Raw genomic sequence first — 21,007 nt, 5'->3', positions numbered from 1 at the left:
CTATGTATGTGCTGATGTCAGCATATCAGTTGCTTCTATATATGTGCCAAGTTTGAAGTAAATTGAAACAAAATTGATGTTTTTATAGACACTTGAAATTTTGCCCATTGAAATGAAAAAAAAAAAAAGATTTTAAAAATTCATGAAAAATTTGAACTTTGACCTACGTTTCCCAAAATGTAATGACATCTATTCTGGGTCACTGTCAGTCTATAAGTCCAATATGGTATGGATTTAACCAAGAGTTTGCTGTCTACAGACATGTGAAATTTCACCCATTATAAGTAAATGGATTTTTTTTTAACTCATACAAAATTTGAACTTTTACCCACTGTTCCCAAAATATAATCAGTTCTACACTGCATCACTGGCAACCTATAAACCCAATTTGGTATGAATTAAACCAGTAGTTTTGCTGCTAGAGTGTTAACAAAGAAACAAACAAACTGAACCAAAAACAATACCCCTTGTGTCCCCTTTGGAGGGAGGGGTAACAGTGGGTGTGCTGGGCTTAGGTGGGTTTGAGGACGTGTGTGTGTACAGAGGAGACAGACAACGTACAAACTGAAACAATGAGAGGATGGTCCTCTCACTGGATTTGAGGAGCAAAACATCAATGGGTCAAGGTGAGGCAGATACATGACAACATGACACACAGATAAGAGGTTCCTATAAAGACAGGCCTCCCATGAGGACCAACGACAACAGCTACTCACACACCCCCAGGTCTGACTTTGGATTACATGAAACACAGAAAAAAACACCATAATGCTAATTCTGGTGATAACCCTTCTACTGGAGAAAGTTCTAATAGTGTCAGCTGTCGGTGAGTGTTACATTTTTTACTCTTTGTTTGCGAATACCACTAATCAACACTGATCTTCTGTCAACAATTCCCACAGGTGAATTTTGGAGCATTCTAAATAGTCTGTGGCTTTGTGTTAATTTAAATTAATTTACTACAGGTTGTAATAATTACATTAGTAATGATTTCTCTTTAACGATAGGCTCATTTGTTTCCTCAAACATCTGGACAACACACATTAAACATTAAATGGAACCAGTCACTGATTAAATCTGAGGTACTACTGAATATTTATGACAGTGTGTTAGTGGATTGACTTAAAATAAATTACAGTGTTCGTTTCATATTAATTTAGGGACATGTATGTCACTGTGGGGCTCACACACATTTGCATTTGGTCAGTGTTAGAAATGGATCCATCAAGACTTTGATATACTGGTCTGCAAAAACTCCTGATGGACCCAACATGTGCAGTTTTATGTCTGGTCCTGTGTTTTCAGAACATTTATCTTTAATCTTATTTAGTTAACCCATAACGACCCAGTGCTACTTTTGTGTCAGTTCCCAAATAAATATTTCTCTCTATTTAACCTTTCCTAAGTGATTTATCACCATTTATTCTTTTATTATCCTATATATTTAGCATTTTTTCCAATGTAAATCATGTATTTTCCTATATTTAATTTACTGGTCATATAGATGTTCATAAAAGCTCAGATGAAAGCAGAGGGTTATTGTATTACAATCAATGAGACTGAAGAATAAGTGACATATTTGGTAAAATCTATCATTAACTGAACACAAACCATGTCTCCATCCACTGTCATTGATCCAACTCCATGGGTTTTACTGGTGAATCAATGTTGTAGAACAATGTTTCTCAACGGGTTGGTACTGCCCCCCCCAGGGGCTGTTGGGACATCTTCGGGGGGCGTTTGGAACAAGAAAGCTGGGGGCACTCAGGCACAAATGGGGGGGGAGGCGTTAGTGACTGTTTTGCATTATGACATTATGCATCACTTGCCCCCATGCTCACATACTCCCACCCGGCCTTACACCCCCCCTCCTTAAATATTTGTTTTCGGGGGATGCCAGGTGGCCAATGATGAAGTGAGTGGGGCTTTACCTACTGAGTTATATAACCCACCACAACCAGGTACATCACATTACTTTTAGAATGGCGTACAACCCCCCCCACCCCCACCCCCACCTCACCCCCGTCACAATTTCTTTTTTCGGGGATGGGGGGGCAGCAGGAGGCTCCTGATGTCATTAGAGGGCGTTTGTTCAAAAAGGTTGAGAAACACTGTTGTAGAAGATGACGGTGTTTCCACCGTAACTACGGAGCCTCTGGGTCATATCTGATGACCATGAAAAGATGACAAACTGTATTTTACTTCAGTTATTCACATGTATTGAAAGGATTGATGGATCAACAGGTATTAAACAGTTTACATCAGTAGGCGGTTTTGGTTGCCAGTGGCTGTTTGGGTCGTTATGGGTTAATCTTAAAGTTATTAGTTTTACATGCAAATCAAGCTAATTACTGTCACAGACCCTGGTGTTTTGGATATTACCAGCCTTATTCATTAACCCAAAACTCTGCTGTTCCTTTGCAGCTTTGAGGCACTGACAGCTTCATTTGTAAAGATAAGAATCTGACTCAGGTCAGATGTGGCTCCTCGCTCCCTTAATAGCCATTTTAGTTTATTCTAGCCTGCCCCATCTGGAAGATTTAACGCTCCTATTAGCATATGGCCACATGAGTCAGCTATGTCCTCTGCCCCTCCTGCGTTGCTCAAGCTGGAACATAGTCAGTCAGTCGTATGTCTCCAAAAAGTGTCATTTAAGCTGTCTGTAGATCCAGGCCACGCATTGATCTTAAGGCTTTTATTGGAGCAGCAGTTAGTGACAAGATGGACTACCCATTAGTGGACAGTGGACTATCAGAGGAAATGATATGTGTGGTGTCATTGTGCATTACCATAAAACCAGATTATAAAATAATGCTGTTCAGGTTTTGTGATAACTGTAGTTTTATCACAAAAGAAGTGGTGCCAGGCACAACAAACCCCGTCCCTTGCATGTGTTACAGCTTATTTTCGCATGGATCCAGCTGATGTCATCATGTCTATGCATATGGTGATGTCAGCACATTAACTGCCTCTATATGCACTACAAACAAAAAGTTAAGGATATTTCATTTTTTTGTCTTTTTTTTGTCACTTTTGCCATCTGTAAATAAAACTAAATCTGGTCATTAAAAAAAATGTTTCAATTCCCACAAAAAAAGTAAAAAGTGCTGTGCAAGAATCCCAACTGAAAAAAATACCCCAAAAATTAAAAAAAATATCCTCAACTTTTTGTTTGTAGTGTATGTGCCAAGTGTGAAGTAAACTGAAACAAAATTGATGTTTTTAAGGATATTGGAATTTTTGACCATTATAAGTAAATGGGAGAAGAATTAAAAAAAAAAAAAAAATCAGAATAATTTTTAACTTTGACCTGCTCTTCCAAAAATGTGATGAGATCTATTCTGGGTCACTGGCAATCTATAAACCCAATTTGGTATGAATTCAACCAATAGTTCAGCTGCTAGAGTGTTCATAAAAACAAACAAAGAAACAACCAAAAAAACAAAGACCAAACTGAACCAAAAAACAATACCCCTTGCCCCCCCTTCAGTAGGTGGGGTAATAATTCAATGTATGTGTTTGCTCTGAGGTTGAATAAGAGTAAATGGCTTATTGATCTTTACTTCTGACCTGCATTTGGCCTTTCTTTAGATGCCATGCAATGAATACTATCTGTCCAAGGTACAGGAAAGGGTAAAAGTATTTTTATGTAGCGCAATCCAACTAAATGGAAAACCTTGCGTGCAGGTTATTGTGTCGGTTACAGCTCCTATAAAGTGTTATGCCCTGTCACGTTTCCTGGCATTGTCACTGAAGATGCTTTACTGCAGGATTATCACCATCCTTCTGTTTCTTCTTACCTGCTGATTCTCTGTTTCGCCACCTATGTTTCCTCCGTCCCCTGTGGCTTCTTCTTTACCTTTTGTTTTATATCTTCCTCTTAATTACACTGTTGAAAGGAGAGGCTATTGATTAAGCTGCACTTTGTTTACTCTGCTTGTTCACTTGTTTTCCTTATTCTGCACAATTCGCTTTAGTTGAAAGAGCCACATCTGACAGACCTCGTCGGATAAAGAGTCTTTTGTGGACAGCTCGTTGGCTTTTAGTTCGATTAGAAACGACACTGTTCTCAGTTCATCACTACGATCTAAAGGTTTTATATATTGTCCTTCTCTATCTACAGCTTGACTGAACATTGAACAATTGACTTGGTGTTGAAGGCACTCGAATCATTTGACTCACAAATAAGGAATAATGGGGAAAAGAAAGTGTTTGATTTAGGTTTGTGCTTTCTTTATCCTCTAAATTTTAACCCTTGTTTACTTAATCAACTATTGTGAGGAACATCTTGTTAACTTATTTCTTCTGTCAGTTGAAAAAAAATCATTATTTTAGTTGTTAATTTGCATAACATGTGTGAAAATGAATATATCATCGACAGCACTCGAGGAATTGTGTGGTTGTGTCCTTCTAAATGACAGATGGGGTCTGAAATTAGGAACCGTGACAAACATGAACTCACTCACTAGTTCCATCTATTAAAATGGAATTGGCAGCATCAGGTACTGTTTTTACTGGGGTGTTGCAGGACTCCAGTACATTGGCATTCAAAAATAATAATAATAAACCCACATAAACAGGATATAAACTGACTGACAAAGTCAGGAATTATTATAATGACAGACCAAATCAATTGTGACAAAAAGTTAACTCTGGAGTCTGAGTCGTTATTACTGAGGTTAATACTTTCTGTGCCTAAAACTTAAGGGTCAATAATGTGTTATTACTTTATTTTTTCACCATTCTGAGCACCAATATAATTATTTTCACCCCAACTGTACTCAGGAGGAGGCATATAATAAGGAAATTGATGGAATAGATATTTTCTTTTAGAAAGGAAGTGCAGTTTCTCCCAAAGGTCTATGGTCTTCTCACCCCATAATTGGCTTTTTGAGGTACAATGTGGTTTTATGAGACAGGATGAACTGAATTAGCAACACTAAACTGAGTAGAGAGCTCTGCAAAACCACTGAGGATGCAGAATCAGAGCTGTTTGTATCTACAGATGCAGGAATTCAGAGTGGAGTTCTTCATCTCTTTTTGATGTTTAATGGTGGATGACATCCAGGTGCATTACTGGATCCCACTGTGTTTGAGTGTGAATCACAGTTATTACCTCTTAACTCAAAACCCCCTAGGATGAGGGGTATTCCACTAGTTGCTTTTTCACTGTTAGGTGCCAATAAACATCATACGCTCAACCTTTAAAGGGGTTATATGTAGTATTGATACTCAAAATTATCAACAGCAGGGGGAAGTCACATACCAGAACACATTTATGACCACCAAAACCAACAATGAATCAACACAGTGTCTCCACAGACTGTATCACTCACTGAATAAAGGATGAAGTTCATTGTTTACAGCTGTACTGTGGTAATGTCAAGCTTTCTTTCTCAAACAGAAAACTCATAACTGGTCAAAATATCTTCCCATCGGTTACTGAACCAGCTGATAGTTTACATTATAGCTCTGTTTTTAGATAGAAAACAGTAAAACCACAACTCAGTTCTTTGTGTTGTCCATAGCTGCCCATCATGTGACTTTCTGAATCTGTGGTCAAAGGCCCTGTGGCATTGGTTTTTAACCTTCAGATGCCTGAGTTGTTGTTTTTTTGTTTTTTTTTTTAATATTCAATTTTGATATCAAGATTTCAAAAATCTGTATCTTGGAAGTGGTTTGAGATAAAGGCATACTGTAAGTGAGAAAAATATTGGGTATGACCTAATCTAATTTGCATATTATGACATCATAGGGCAGCAGCCATATTGGAATGAGTAACTTTTAGTAAAATTAAACTTTAAACATATTTACATGAAAGTTTATTTTGTGTTTTTTTGGTCATCTTATCCTGAAAATAATTGAACTTAAACATTTGTAGAAAATAAAATGCAGTACGTTTTAGTAGCTTTTTAGCTTAGCAGCAGAGTAGCCAAATCTGTACTTATCCATCAAAACTAAGACTAAATAAATTTTGCTTACATACTTACTAAACCAGCTCGGAACCACGCCTTTCATACTGGATTTTCTTCTTCACTTTGAATAGAAACAAGCCCTGAAATGGTGTTATGTCATGTCTGCCATCTATAGGTAGGAACAAGACTTGGAGCTATGGTTTGTTTCATTCAGTTATGTTGCTTGTCATAATATTACGACTTTGGCGCTTAAAGGGTTACCCTAAAGAGACCCACAGTGTGACTCATTCTACTGGTCACATAAATCCACTGGACTGTCAATATCCAGGATTTAGTTTATATCACTACAATCCAATACATTGGTGTCTTAAACTTCAGGGCTATTTATTCTAAATACACTGTTGATACATTTAGGTCATATTTGAATATTTTAAAGTAAAAATACATGTTACTCCTTTAACCCATAAAGACCCAGTGTGGGTTCCGTGGCAGTTCCCAAATGAATTTATAACCATTTATTATAATATTATCCCCTGTATTTTGCATTTTTTTTCCAGTGAAAATCATCTATTTTCCTATGTTTAATTCACTGATCATGTAGATGTTCATAAAATCTCAGAGTAAAGTTAAAATTTATTATATCAAAATAGAGAAAACTGCAGAAAAAGTGACTTTTTCAGCAAATTTATCATTAACTGAACATAAATCAAGCATCTCCATCCACCGTCATTGATCCAACTTTATGGGTTTTACTGGTGAATCAATGTTGTAGAAAATGACAGTGTTTCCACAGTAACTACGGAGCCTCTGAACGTCCAAATGTGTCATATCTGATGATCATGAAAAGATGACAAATTGCATTTTACACCAATTATTTACATGGATGGATAGGATTAGTGGATGAACAGTTTAGGTCAGTAGATGCTTTTGGTCGACGGTGGATGTTTGGGTCTTTATGGGTTCACTTTAATATTTTGAAAAAGGTATAAACTGTCGCTTTAAGACATTTCACATTGTACATTTTCAAGTCCCAGTGTAACCCTGTCTAAAACACACATCTAAATGACTCTATTTCCTGAAGATAAACAACCATGCTCTGTTTACTTTTGTGTGCCTCAGTCCTGGACCCCTGCTCTGCATACATTAGCCTGAATGAACCCTGGAGGAACACAGAGTACCATATCAACCAGTCATCTAACGTACCCCTGTGTGACAGTCACGTGTCTGGGGAATGGTACCGCTTCACTGGCATGGCTGGAGATGCCATGCCCACCTTCTGCATCTCTGAAAACTACTGTGGTACGCATGCTCCCATCTGGCTCAATGGCAGCCACCCCCAGCCTCATGATGGCATCGTCACCCTGTCAGTGTGTGCCAGCTTCAATGACAACTGCTGCCAGTGGAACGCCAGTGTGGAAGTGAAGGCTTGCACTGGAGGATACTTTGTGTACCGCCTGCCCAGACCCTCAGTCTGCTTCCATGTGTACTGTGGCCGTGAGTGTCCCATAATGCAACTGATCTTCATTTTCTGGTGTAATGTGACTAAATTTCCATTTTATACAACATTATGCCCCTATCTCATTTCATGTCAAAAGCAAATATTGTAGTTTTTACCACATCACTGTCTATAGGCAGCTTTCATTTTTTTTCAGATAGCAATTTTTCTTTCCATTTTTGTCCTGTGAAAACTACATATCTTCGAATGTGTTGTTTTTTTAATGTTTGTAATAAAGTGAAGGATTAAGTGTTCCTTTATGAGTGGAGAAAATGATCTTTCTCTTTAAGCCAAATAAACCTTTTAAAACCCAATTGGATTAGCTGGAAAATGCATTATCAGAAAGCTGAAAAAAGGCCTGTTTTTCTGAACTTATGAAAAGTGGACTTTTTATTGATATATGGGTGTCCACAGGTGCTTGACATCCTTGAAAATGTTTGAATTTCAATGTTGTGTTTTCAAGGTCTTGAAAGTGCTTGAATTTTTGTTGAAGTGCTTGCAATTCTAACTCTGTGATTTATTTATGTATTTATTTTCAATATTAACTCTCCCAGGTTAGATGTCAAGCCAAAGCTACTAACAGAGAGGTGATACATTAAAAAAAACCCAACAACTTTATGACAAAAAACAAAATTAGTGGGTGATCTCAGGTCAACTCCAGGTACTTTTTTATTTCAATCTTTGTCTCGGTACGAGTGTGCCTGAAGAACAGTAAGTGGTTTCCCTTTTTTTTGGATAAAACTTTGTGTTCTCCTTTAATTTCTAAATTTTTGCTTTTATGAAACACAATTTTAGATGTTTATAGCATAATACAATGTACATCATTGTGATAAAAAGTGAGAAAAATAGTATACTGTATACTGAATATACTGTATATATTCCTGTAGATCTGACCCCAATGATAAGGTGCTGTGCTGGAAAATTTTGAAAATGACCCTTAAAAGTTCTTGAATTTGATAAATATGTATGAACCCTGTGATATATGGCTCTCGTGGGATAGTGATACTACAAATATATGATAATTTTGTAGAATATGATGCTTTGCTATGGGTTAAACTATCCAAACACTTTATAACGTAGTTAAAATGAGCTCAACCTTAACACCTACAGCAGTAAAATGCAGTATACTCTTTAAAGCAGCAGGAATATAAACCCAAAGCATTCTATATAATGATTAAACACTGGCAGGGACCATTTCACTGCAAAATGAATACTTTTAGTTTTCAACCTTTAGGTACATTTTGTTAATAATACATATTTTACAACAAGAACTATTTATAGTGGAGTATGTTTACAGTATGGTATTAGGATTTAAGGCTCTGAATGCTACCCCCACAACTGAAAAATCCAATAATTTTCATCTCTTTATGTTTGCTGCACAGATTTTTATGACATCTGTGATGAGGTGGATTGCAGAGGCCCCAGATGTTCCAAGTCAGACTGTCGCTGTGCTCCTGGAACTGTCCTGGGACCAGATGGACAAACATGCCTGGGTGAGACACAGACAGACAGGCAGGCAGGCAGGCAGGCAGGCAGGCAGGCAGGCAGGCAGGCAGGCAGACAGACAGACAGACAGACAGACAGACAGACAGACAGACAGACAGACAGGAAGACAGGGGACAGATAATTTGTGAAACAGGCAAAGATACACAGCAGAGTGTGGAAGAGGAAATACTGCAGATAGGGGGTTTGTTTCTAAAAAAAAAAACACAACAAAAAAACAATTAATAAGGAAATCAATCATCTTGGAATTCAATTTTCTGTGGCATTGTTCTGGCAAAAACGTGGCTCATATCTCAGAGTGCTCCATTTCAGATAAGCTGTGTACATGCTATTCTCATTCAGTTACCCATGTATTGTGTGGATATTCAGAATACAGACATTCAATATATTAGGATTTTCCAAATATGACAGTTTATTTCTTTATTATGGACACTTTAAGCCTCCATTGTAGTTTTTTTTTTTTTTTTTTTTTTTTATCTCAGCTGATAACAAAGTCTATAGTGCTACTGATTTAGGGCTTTTGATTGTATCACAGTCTTCTCTAGCACACTGACTTCTTTGTATGAATTTATTGTTTTTTTACATCATAAACAGAACTTGTTCTTATTATGCCATTTTATACTTTTACACTTAACACCCATCTGATGTGGGAGTTTAATACAGAGCTTGAAGAAGAAAACAGCTACAGGGGTTGGACAAAATAATGGAAACACCTTCACCTCAAGATGATAATGCCCCAATCCATACAGCTAGAATTGTTAAAGAATGGCATGAGGAACATTCTAATGAAGTTGAGCGTCTCTTATGGCCGGCACAGTCCCCAGACCTCAACATTATTGAGCATTTATGGTCAGTTTTAGAGATTCAAGTAAGACGTCGATTTCCACCGCCATCGTCTCTAAAAGAGTTGGAGGGTATTCTAACTGAAGAATGGCTTAAAATTCCTTTGGAAACAATTCACAAGTTGTATGAATCAATACCTCGGAGAATTGAGGCTGTAATTGCCACAAAAGGCGGACCTACACCATAATAAATTATATTTTGTTGATTTTTTAAGGTGTTTCCATTATTTTGTCCAACCCCTGTATGTATAAAGATAAGTGCAGAAAAAATAACTGCAATGACAGTATTTTTTTTGCATTTGTTGATTCAGTTCAAGGTGGCAGTGTGTGTGTGAGTGTATTTGTATGTGTGTGTGTGTGTGTGTGTGTGTGTGTGTGTGTGTGTGTGTGTGTGTGTGTGTGTGATACACAGGCCGTTACACCTAATGGTGGGTGACAGCCATGCAGTGGGAACCTATCCAACCTGAAAACTGCCATTATCTCATTATTCAGTCATCAGCCAAATCTACCTTAGCCTGTCTCTGAAATGACTCCTTCTCCATCCCCTCACTCTCTCACACTCCTCCTTTCGTACCTCTTTATTTCACCCATCATTATTTCTTACCAGTCCTCTCAGTATTATAAACTGTGTTTTAAGGTCTTTTAAAGTTGATTTATCATCCTTTTCTCTGCAAGACAAAGTGAATTGCCTAGAGGTGATAAACTCCACCCACCTGGTACTAAGTGGATCAAAACTAGACTTATGTGATGATAATATCTGACCCAGGTGTGGTGTGTGTGTCCTGTACTCAGATGTGAACGAGTGTGAAAAAGGCAATGGCGGCTGTGCAGAGCTGTGTGTAAACACCAAAGGGTCCAGGCGGTGTGAGTGTGGGCCAGGTCGTGTACTGGATGAGGATGGACACAACTGTAAAGGTACTCATTTTTATGTTACAGCTGTCTCTGCTGTGTAGTGATAATTAAAGCAAGGGCAGGTACGGTTTGATTTCCACGGGCCTTTTCCTCGTCTTTGATCATACAGAGATGGCAGGCTGTCATGTTAACAGTGGAGGCTGCAGTCATGGCTGCTCCTCGCTGCAGGGCTCCTATCAGTGCCACTGTCCCCGAGGGCTGGAGTTGGGAGAGGACAAACACACATGTCAGGGTGTGTATCCGTTTGTGTGTCTGTGTATATGTGTGAAAGAGAAGCATTTAGTCAGCAGAATGTAGGACACGCTAACAGATATGCAAACTTGAATTCATCTGATACAAGTGGTGTCAGGCACAACAAACCCCGCCCCTCGCACATATTGTAGCTTATCTTGGCATTGATCCACTTTTTCATCCATATTCAATATTTGTTAAATATAAAAACTATATATGTGCGATGGTGACTGATGAAGGAATGAGAGCTATTATAAGATTGTTATGTCTCTCTATGAATGATATTGTACTGCTGTAATTTTCTTTAGTAGAAACAAATATTCATTTTCCATGTGATTTCCCTTTATGATACTTCTATTATATTCCATTTACTTGTGCCTTACTTCTTAGGGTCCTATAAATGTTCTGTTTCGTGGAAAAATTAAAATATCTAAATAAAAAGTTTAAAAATGTGCACAAAATTTCAAAAACAAGCTATCACTTAGATATTCTGCAGAGTGATGTCTAAAATTAATCTTTATATCTCTGCAACATCTTAAGTAAATTGAGTTAAAATTGATGTTTTTATAGCAATTTGAAATTTTGCCCATTATAAGTAAATGGATTTGAAAAATTCATAAAAAAAAAAAAAAAATCACAAAAAAAAAAAAAAGTACTTTGATCTGCTTTTCCCAAAATGTCATGACATCTATTCTGGGTCAATGGCATTCTATAAACCAAATATGGTATGAATTCAACCAATAGTTTTGCTGCTAAAGTGTTAACAAACAAATCAAACCAAAAACAGTATCCCTTGCCTCCCCCTTCAGGGTGCGGGGTAAAAATAATGGAGATGATAAAAATGTAAACATTATGGACTTCTAAGACCAATATTAGTATTTTTTTTAACACATATAGACCCAAACAGCCACAGGTTAAAAAAGCATCTACTGATCTAAAATGTTTAATGTCTGTTGATCCACTAATCCTATCAATACATGTAAATTATTAATGTAAAATGTAGTTTGTCATCTTTTCATGATCATCAGATACGACCCATTCGGACGTTCAAAGGCTCCATAGTGAACATGGAAACACCATCCTCTTCTACAACATTGATTCACCAGTAAAACCCATGGAGTTGGATCAATGACAGTGGATGGAGATGTTTGGATTATGTTCAGTTAATGCTATGTTTTACTGAAAAAGTCCCTTTTTTTTTCAGTTTTCTTTGTTTCTGATATAGTTTCTTATATAGTAACATCTACATGATAAGTAAATTAAATATAGGAAAATACCTGATTTTCATCCTCCTCCCCCCCACAAAAAACAAAAAAACAAAAACACAAAATAGAGAGGATGATATATGATATTATAATACATGGTGATAAATCCCTTAGGTCAAATAGAGAGAAAAATTCATTTGGGAGCGGCCCCAAAAGTGGCTCTGGGTTTTTATGAGTTAAATAACATTTGAGTGTGTTATTCATTGGCACCAGATGATTTTTATTTGCATTGACAAGGAAAACAAATATTTCTGCATCTTATTTTGTTGGAAAACATTCTGTCTGAAAGTGGCTGCAGTCCATTTAATGCTTTTTGTTAAAGATAATTTGATTTCATAGTCTGCTTAACAGCATCTTGTTTTCACCTCATGAAGGCAGCCTAGTACAAAAACTTTGCAAACATACAATTTCACAAATAGACACAGTGTAGAATATTCTTGGGATCCAATTCTCCAATTCTCTCTCTTGTTGCATAAAATATAATAAGTGCGAAGTGTATTTCTGTTCTGGGAATTATGACTAGTAAATGCTGTTATCGTGAAATGGGAAAAAAATGAAAAATAGACAATACTGGTGAGCAAAAATAGTCTCATTATTGCATAACTGGTTTAATATGGCATATTATGCAATGAATGATGGGTGATTTAAAGAACTAATGCCTTAACATGTCAAAATCAATCACCCAAATCTTTCTTCACTGCTTCAGTATTTGGCTTTTTTATGGACTAAACCCACAGAGAGATGTATGGTATCATGTCCAGAGGTATTGGGGCAAGTTTCCATATTATGTATGAGACTATAATATGCATGAATGTGTGACACAGTGTGAATATATTTGTCTCTCTTCATCTTCTTCGCCCTGCAGTACCAGTCCAGTGCGATTCCAGCTCTATAACAGTGTCAGTTCCTAAGGACCTTGTAGGAGGACTGGACCTGTTCCTGTCTAACTCCTCTTGCCGTGGTGTCTCCAATGGCACACACATCAACCTCAGCTTCAGTCTGAAGACCTGCGGCACTGTGGTGGAGGTCAGGCCCACTGTGTAGAAGTTCTGACTGAAAATACAAAGGATTTGGTCTCTGAAGTTAGGGATTATCTTAATTATAAAAGAAACATTTGTACAGAAGTCGAATATAATCCTACTTTTGTGATACTAATACCACACTGTGTGAATTGTAATTTTCTGCAGCTTTTTACATCTACTCAGCTACATCTCATCTGCAAATACTGTACTTTTACTTCATTTGTCTGATACTTTAGTTACTCAAAATAAAACTATCATGGTCTAACTGGAGACGACATTGTGACAAAGCTGTAAATAGACCTATTTTTATGAGCTTCTAACCTTAATAATAATATAACAATCTTTTTTTATAGAGCAGTTTTCTGTACAAAGTGCTTTACAAAGGAAATTGAGCACAAAACAATAAAACTCAGAAGATGAGAGACTTAAGATAGTACATAAAAAGAATAAAATAAAAATTGAGCTCTGATAAAATGAGGATATACCCTCTGGTAAAAGTGCGTTTTAAGACAAGACTTAAAAGTGGACACTGACTCAGCATTTAATAGATCCATGGTTCTAACAGGACAGCAGTTCTACAAACATATGATGATTTTATAGAATATGATGGATTAAACTAGTCAGCAATAAAGTCTCTATACAATTTTAAAAAATGTATTACAAAAGCAATTGATGAGATTCATTAATCAGATTTGTTCTATGTACTCAGTGATGATCAAAGTTGGAGTGGGATCATGTGCAGTTGAATCATTGGTCCATTGCTCTTCAATGAGAGATCAGTTACTGCAAATGTCGACCTTGACCTTTTGACTAAACATGTGGCACCACCTTCAACCAACCATCATTCTCCAGGTAGATGGTGCACCACCACACTGAGGACTGCATGTTGGTGGGTTCCAAAATCAAATATTTCCAGACTGGCGGATTGGAAGGGATGGTCCAATTCCCTAGATACCTAGTTCACCAGATATCCCTCCTCTTGATTTATGTCTATGGGTTTATGTTAACGATATCGTTTATTGCACAAGGACACGGCGAGGACATCAACAACCTGAAGCAAAAGATCACTGATGCCATTAAAACCATCAATGAGGCTATGCTTCAGTGAACATGGCAAGACATCGACTACTGTCTTAATGTGCTTCGCTCAACTAATGGTGCCCATAGAGAGGTGTATTAACCCTTTCATGCATGAATTATGAAAAAAGTATCTAGATTTTTTTTTTTTTTAATTTATTTTATTACTCGAAATTAGGCTAAAGTTGAAATGCATTTTGAATTTTCATTAAAAATATGGTTTTATTAAGAAGATATTTAACCTCCTGAGACCCAGGGAAGTACAAGTTTTGACTTTTTTTTAATTAAATATCCTTCATGGTGGACAGGTTTTTTTGGGGGGTTTTTTGCTCAGGAGGTTAACTTTATGAGAGAGAGCTGTCCAAATTCTAAAACTAAGATGATACTTTTTTTCATACGGTCTATAGAGACTGCCCCCATGTGGTTTGGAGAATATTGCCTTTATAACCCTTTGGAAAGTGAGCTTAACCCTTTCATGCATGAATTGTGAGAACCTGAGTCAAGATTTATTTTTTGAGTGTTTTTATTCCTCCTTAGCCATGAAAAAAACAATGTGATCGAGTTTCTATGGCGTTACAAAAATATCCACACATTTAATTTTTGAAGTAAAGACACGTGTTTAAAACCCAATATCGGAACGTAATATGAAAACAATGAAATAAAAACATTTTTAATGCTGCTAATCTGATGTCTTCTCACATTTTAACATATTCTAATGCTAGTAATTACTCACTTCATGGAGATAATATGCAAAAAAAAAAAAAAACTTTTTGTCTAACAAATACCAATTGATTTACATTCAAACATGTCACTGCAGATCAGGTTTATCAAGAACAACACAGTTACAGTAATGGTATGAATGTCAGTGTATGGGATGATGCATAAGTGTCCACTGTGTTGGCTGATATGGAACTAAAACAACAAAACCCATGAATATACAAGAGAACAGCTGTAGAATAACTGTCCACTGTAGTGACCTATGTATGAAAGGGCTAAACTATGTGTTCACAAATGTGGACATCATGCATGAAAGGGTTAAATGGGGCAAAAAAGAAACTTCCATATCTACTTATAGATCTACTCCACATCTAATTTCCACAGATTTCTCAATTAATTTGCTTTTGTAATAAATTTGTTGAATTCTAAAGTGACTTTATGGACACCCTGTATAACGTAGTTAAAAACAGCTCAACCTTAAACATTCACAAGAGAAAAACACAACATACATATTAAAACAGCAGTAATATTAATCAGATACAACAGTAAAATACCAACAGGGACCTTTTTACTCATGTGTTTTGGTGTTGATATGTACTTAATTACCTCCGCCAAGGAGGTTATGTTTTTGCCAGGGTTTGTTTGTTTGTCTGTTTGTTTGTCTGTCCGTTAGTGTGCAACATAACTCAAAAAGTTATGGACAGATTTTGATGAAATTTTCAGGGTTTGTTGGAAATGGGATAAGGAAGAAATGATTAAATTTTAGTGGTGATCGGGGGTGGGGGGGCCCACGGGGGGGACGCAGACCAGAAAATTTCATCAAAATCTGTCCATAACTTTTTCAGTTATGTTGCACACTAATGGACAGACAAACAAACAAACAGACAGACAAACAAACCCTGGCAAAAACATAACCTCCTTGGCGTGGGGGGGCCCACGGGGGGGGGCACTGATCAGCCTTGGCGGAGGTCTGTGCTCTCCGAGTGCTTCTAGTTCATCTTGTAGAGGAGTATTTTTCAGTGTGGTACTAGTATGCTTTCTTAAATTCTGGTATTATATTGTTGTTGTATATGTATAGTATGGTGTTATTTCTGCTGTTCTGTTGGGTCACCATTGCTTGAAAAATCCACTTAAGTCAGCTGAATTGAATGTTGTCACACCAGGTAACAGATGATAAAATTGTGGGGACCAATCTGGTGACAGGCCTTCCGAAGAGCAGCCCAGGCAGCAGTGGGGATTTGATTGTTCGCACCAGCAAGTTAGTGCTCCCAGTCACCTGTGAGTTCCCCAGAGAATACCAAGTATCTGATGGATACCAGGCAAGTCTGCGCAGCTCAGACCTGGAGCTGGCAGGCCGCAGTGAAGGAGTCTTCCCCTTCTCCCTGGAGCTTTTTAAGAACGCAGAGTTCTCCGAGCCCTACCGCACCCCACCTCAGCTACACCTTCACGACTCGCTCTTCTTCGGGGTGGAGCCCAAGGAAAGAGTGGAGGGTCTCTCTGCGCTGGTGGAGAGCTGCTTTGCCACTCCAGGCCCCAAAGCCGACCAGGCCCTCAAGTATTACCTCATCAAGGACGGGTAAAGAGTATAAAGTTAGTCAGTATTAGCTCTGATCTCAAGCCAACGTGAGCTGCACTTTTTGTTTTAAATGTCTGAGATAAACCACAAAAATGTTAATAAGCAAACAACAAACCCCGCCCCTTGCAAGTATTGTAGTTTATCTTGGCATCGATCCAGCTGATGTCATCATGTCTATGCATGTGGTGATGTCAGCATATCAATGGCCTCTATATATGTGCCAAGTCTGAAGTAAATTAAAACAAAATTGGTGTTTTTATAGACATTTGAAATTTTGCCCATTACACTGGTCTACAAGGAAAATGCTTCCAGAATAAAAGTAATGAAATTTTACCACATGAGAGTCACTGATAAAGAAAAATCAAGTCAAAAATGCTGGTTGGCTAAACTTTCCAAGATACAGCCTTGGGTCAAAATGTGAAACTCAAGAATTAATGAGAGAATGGGTTTGACTCAAAAGGAATATTTGTCTCAGAGCTACAAGATTTACTTCAAAACACTGTCTGCACATTAGAATACATTCACTTTACAGGTTCTATTTAGTAGAAAATTTCTAAAACTATTATATAAATATACATAAACCAATATATATGTGTAATAACACTTAATCATATACCTTGAAAACATCAGCAAACCGGCACTTTTGTCATTTATTTTCCAATTAATCTTATTAAAATACGTAACATTGAGCACATTTAATGTCTGAAGCAAATCATTTCTAAAAAATTGTAGACCAGTGTTATAAGTAAATGGGGGGAAAAAAAGATTAAAAAAATTCATAAACAATTGAAACTTTGACCTGCTTTTCCCAAAATGTAATGACATCTATTCTGAGTCGCTGACAATCTATAAACCCAATTTGGTATGAATTCAACCAATAGTTTTGCTGCTACAGACATTTGAAATTTCACCCATTATAAGTAAATGTGAAAAAAAAAAAAAAGATTCTAACAGTTCATAAAAAATTTGAATTTTGACCTGTTTTTCCCAAAATGTAATGACATCTATTCTGCGTCACTGGCAATCTATAAACCCAATTTGGTATGAATTCAACCAGTAAAGTTACTGCTAGAGTATTAACAAACAAACAAACCGAACCAAATACAAGACCCCTTGCCTCTCCTTTGGGGGTCGGGGTAATGAATGGAATTCTAGTGACCACAAGTTACAAACAATGCAACAATAGTGACTCAGGCTTCACCCTGTTCACTTCAGCTTTCACATTTGCACATTTAATAGGTTTTATGAGAAAAAAAATACCCTCCAGATGGAAATGTAGATTATATGTGTACTGAAAACCAAAATTAACCCTTTCATGCTTGAATTATTATAAAACTGAGTGGGATGATTACTCACAAACAAATAATTGGATTGTTTTGAGTGAGATACATATATTACAGTTGACTATTTGTTGAACAACACAACTTTAGTGATAAATGTTCATTTTTAGCAGAGTGTCCAACAACCTCTTTCCATAACAATAACATATGATTTATTGAGGAAAAGTTAATCTAAAATGTAAGTGTAGTGGGTTTTACACATAAGTGGTAATACCAATTATCAAATAATGCAGAAAAAAACAAAAAAAAAACAAACAATCCCTGTAGTAGATTTGGTTTTGTACTTTGGAGCAGCTGCTTTGGACTAATTATTGCTAATATTGTAGTTTTAACTGAAGTTTCAATGACACTATGCATGAAAAGGTAATTTTTTTTTTTTTCTAGAAATGAACCAATAAGCAATGTTGCGTTCACACAACGTAATCTGTAATGATTCACAAATATTATACTTCGGAAATGTATCTGAATTTTACTACATTCCTTCCTTCACATCAGTTTATGCAAAACTACATTAAAAAAAGAACACTATGGTGATTAACTACTCTGTATGCAACATTAATGCCAGAAATACATGAATTCAGGCCTTTAATAGCCAATGTGTCAGAACGATCAGAGTCAGCCGCTGTACTCGTAAAAACCCTTATCATAAACGACGGTTATAGAACGAGAAATTTCAGCTCCAAGAAATGTCAGATGGAAAAAGCCAGTAGCTGTGCACTTTGATTAATGTGCAGACAAAACAAAAAAAAGTGTTGATAGAAAACTTCAAACACACCACACAACTGCTTTAACATCTGGGGAGCACTCAGTTTTGTTCAACCATTTCTGCTCTTGTATCAGAGTGAGTTTTTCCTCTTGCTTCTCTGTAGACAACAGCACAGCAGGGCTATAATCTATTTTCACGATTTCCCATTAAAAATACAACTGTGTTTCAGGGCCAGGGGGCAGCTAACCTTGATGAAGTGGCTTGTTAGAAATATATATGGATCAGTGACTAGTGTGTGAAGATATCAGCTGCATGTATAACTCTATCCCCCTCTTTAACCTTCTGTTCAGCTGTATCTCAGATGAAACAGTGACACAGTACTCGTCAAAAGACCAGCTCTCTAAGCACTACCAGGTCCCCGTCTTCAAGTTCATTGGCAAGGACAACAAAGTGAGTAAATGGAGCTTGCTGTGAGCCAGCTGGCAAGTGTGTGTGTGTGGGCTTACAGCATGTAGCGTTGCACTATCTATCTTGTATGCATGGGCAGAATACAATGACTATGTGAAGAAGCCATTTTTTGCTCTGTCTGTATGATGTTTTTCATTTTCATTTCTGTTAAAAATACATTTGTTTCCTCTGTTCACAGCAAGTGTTCCTCCACTGTCAGGTGTTAGTATGTGGCGCAGTGGACGCTCGCTGTGCTCAACGTTGTCAGGGACGTGTCCGCAGGGACGTATCAACACGCAAATCTCAGGAGTCCTATACACTGAGTGGAGGCCCTATCTTTATCCAGCCTGAACAATGAAACAACATCAAGTCAAAACACAAATAGCAAGAAAAAAAAATACTAAACAGATCAGCACAACAAGCAAGAGTGCAAACATTTTACAGTCCAAAATGTATTTTACATGAAAGACATGAAGCAATCATTTCATTTTGTTTAATAATTAATTCATCATACATACTTAGAACAAAGCACCCTATTATGCTGTTCCATTTACAGTCAAACATGTACATACAGCTCCAGACAGACTTAAGAGACTGCTCCAAAGGCCCTATTCTGAATTCAACTGAAAACCTCTGTAATGTGATCAGTTTTATGGCATTAACAGCCAACGGCATTGTGAAAATCTAGTGGAGAACATGCCAAGAGGCAGGAAAGCTGTGAGAAAATCAGGATTATTCCAACAAAATATTGATTTCTGAACTCCAAAGTTAAAACTTTTCTTATTAAAAACAACTACAAACTTGCTTCCTTTTCTTTTCCTCCTAGTATTCTTCATTTTGTTGTTCTAACCAGTTGTGATTTTCTGCAAATAAATCCTCTTTTTTATTGGAATTTGGGAGAAATGTTCAGAAGTTTTAAATAAACAAACATAATCATTTTACTCAAACGTTGCTATAAATAGGAAAAGCAGCAGTCTCTTAATCTTTTCCAGAGCTGCTCTTATGTGCTTACAAGTCCATGTTTTTGCTGCTCTCAGTGTCAGTTCTTTAAATGACTGGAACCCTGGTTTGTGTGTCTTTGTCACTTTGCCCGGCAGCACAATTTACTGACATTAAAGTGAATGACATTTCTATTAGAAATCATTCAGAGGAGCTGCAGTTCATTTGTAACAACTACAGCTTGAAGGATGCTTTTCTAGGTCACACTTTCAGGCATTTCTCAGTCTTGATTAGGGTGCCCCGCTTAAAGATTTAGTGGATTTATGAAAGTGCTTTATATTTCATATCACCACTGACACGAGGAACATCCGTAGATGCATTCTGACTCATTTGCTTAGAATAATCGATGGCTGCTGAGCATGTCACACATTCCCATGTGGTGGGAAAGAGATATCAGCGTACTGGGCCTAGAAATTATGCATACTTCACCTCCCTGACAATTGATCTGCAGTTAATCATGCTAGTTAAAGCGTAATTAAGTCTGCATGTATTCATAAAAGAGCAACTAAAAAGGAAATAACTTACACAAACATTAACACAGCAGCTGTAATAAGCATTACATTTACATGACACTGACTTTGGTTTTGGAGCTTGATAAATGTTAAATAACAGCACACAGGGATCCTTTTGCACCATAGCAATTATCTCATGTCTTTTTATGTACAGGAAATTAATGCAGCTATAATATCCTCCCCATCAGGCACTTTGTTTGGAGTTATCAAAGTAATTTATGTTAATGGAGTTACGGACACCGAAAAAAAAAAAAAGAATGTAAAGTATAATATGCATGAACAATCAATGAATAATACTGATGTCATATTCAGATACTGACACTTCACTGCATAAATAAAACTTATTCAATTCCACTTTTGTGTTTTCTGATCATGACTTTTGAACTTCCAGGCTCTGAACCTGCAGAGGACTTGTGAAGTATTTCCACTTCACTCCACTGAATATGAG

At 37.0% G+C, this 21,007-nt stretch overlaps 1 protein-coding gene across 1 annotated transcript; it reads left to right on the top strand.

The window, feature by feature from the left end:
• Positions 1-749: 749 nt before the first annotated feature.
• oit3 (oncoprotein induced transcript 3) lies at positions 750-19,408 on the top strand. The gene is made up of 9 exons (XM_030156859.1): positions 750-826; positions 7,035-7,409; positions 8,793-8,903; positions 10,548-10,670; positions 10,777-10,899; positions 13,029-13,189; positions 16,143-16,555; positions 18,952-19,051; positions 19,248-19,408. The coding sequence occupies exons 1-9, from the start codon at positions 769-771 to the stop codon at positions 19,404-19,406; spliced, it is 1,623 nt and encodes a 540-aa protein (XP_030012719.1). The 5' UTR covers positions 750-768; the 3' UTR covers positions 19,407-19,408.
• Positions 19,409-21,007: the final 1,599 nt, after the last annotated feature.

Source organism: Sphaeramia orbicularis, chromosome 15 (genome assembly GCF_902148855.1).
Source record: "Sphaeramia orbicularis chromosome 15, fSphaOr1.1, whole genome shotgun sequence".
NCBI classification, from domain to species: domain Eukaryota; kingdom Metazoa; phylum Chordata; class Actinopteri; order Kurtiformes; family Apogonidae; genus Sphaeramia; species Sphaeramia orbicularis.
The sequence above is the reverse complement of the archived record's forward strand: the minus strand, read 5'-3'. Positions and strand labels throughout refer to the sequence as shown.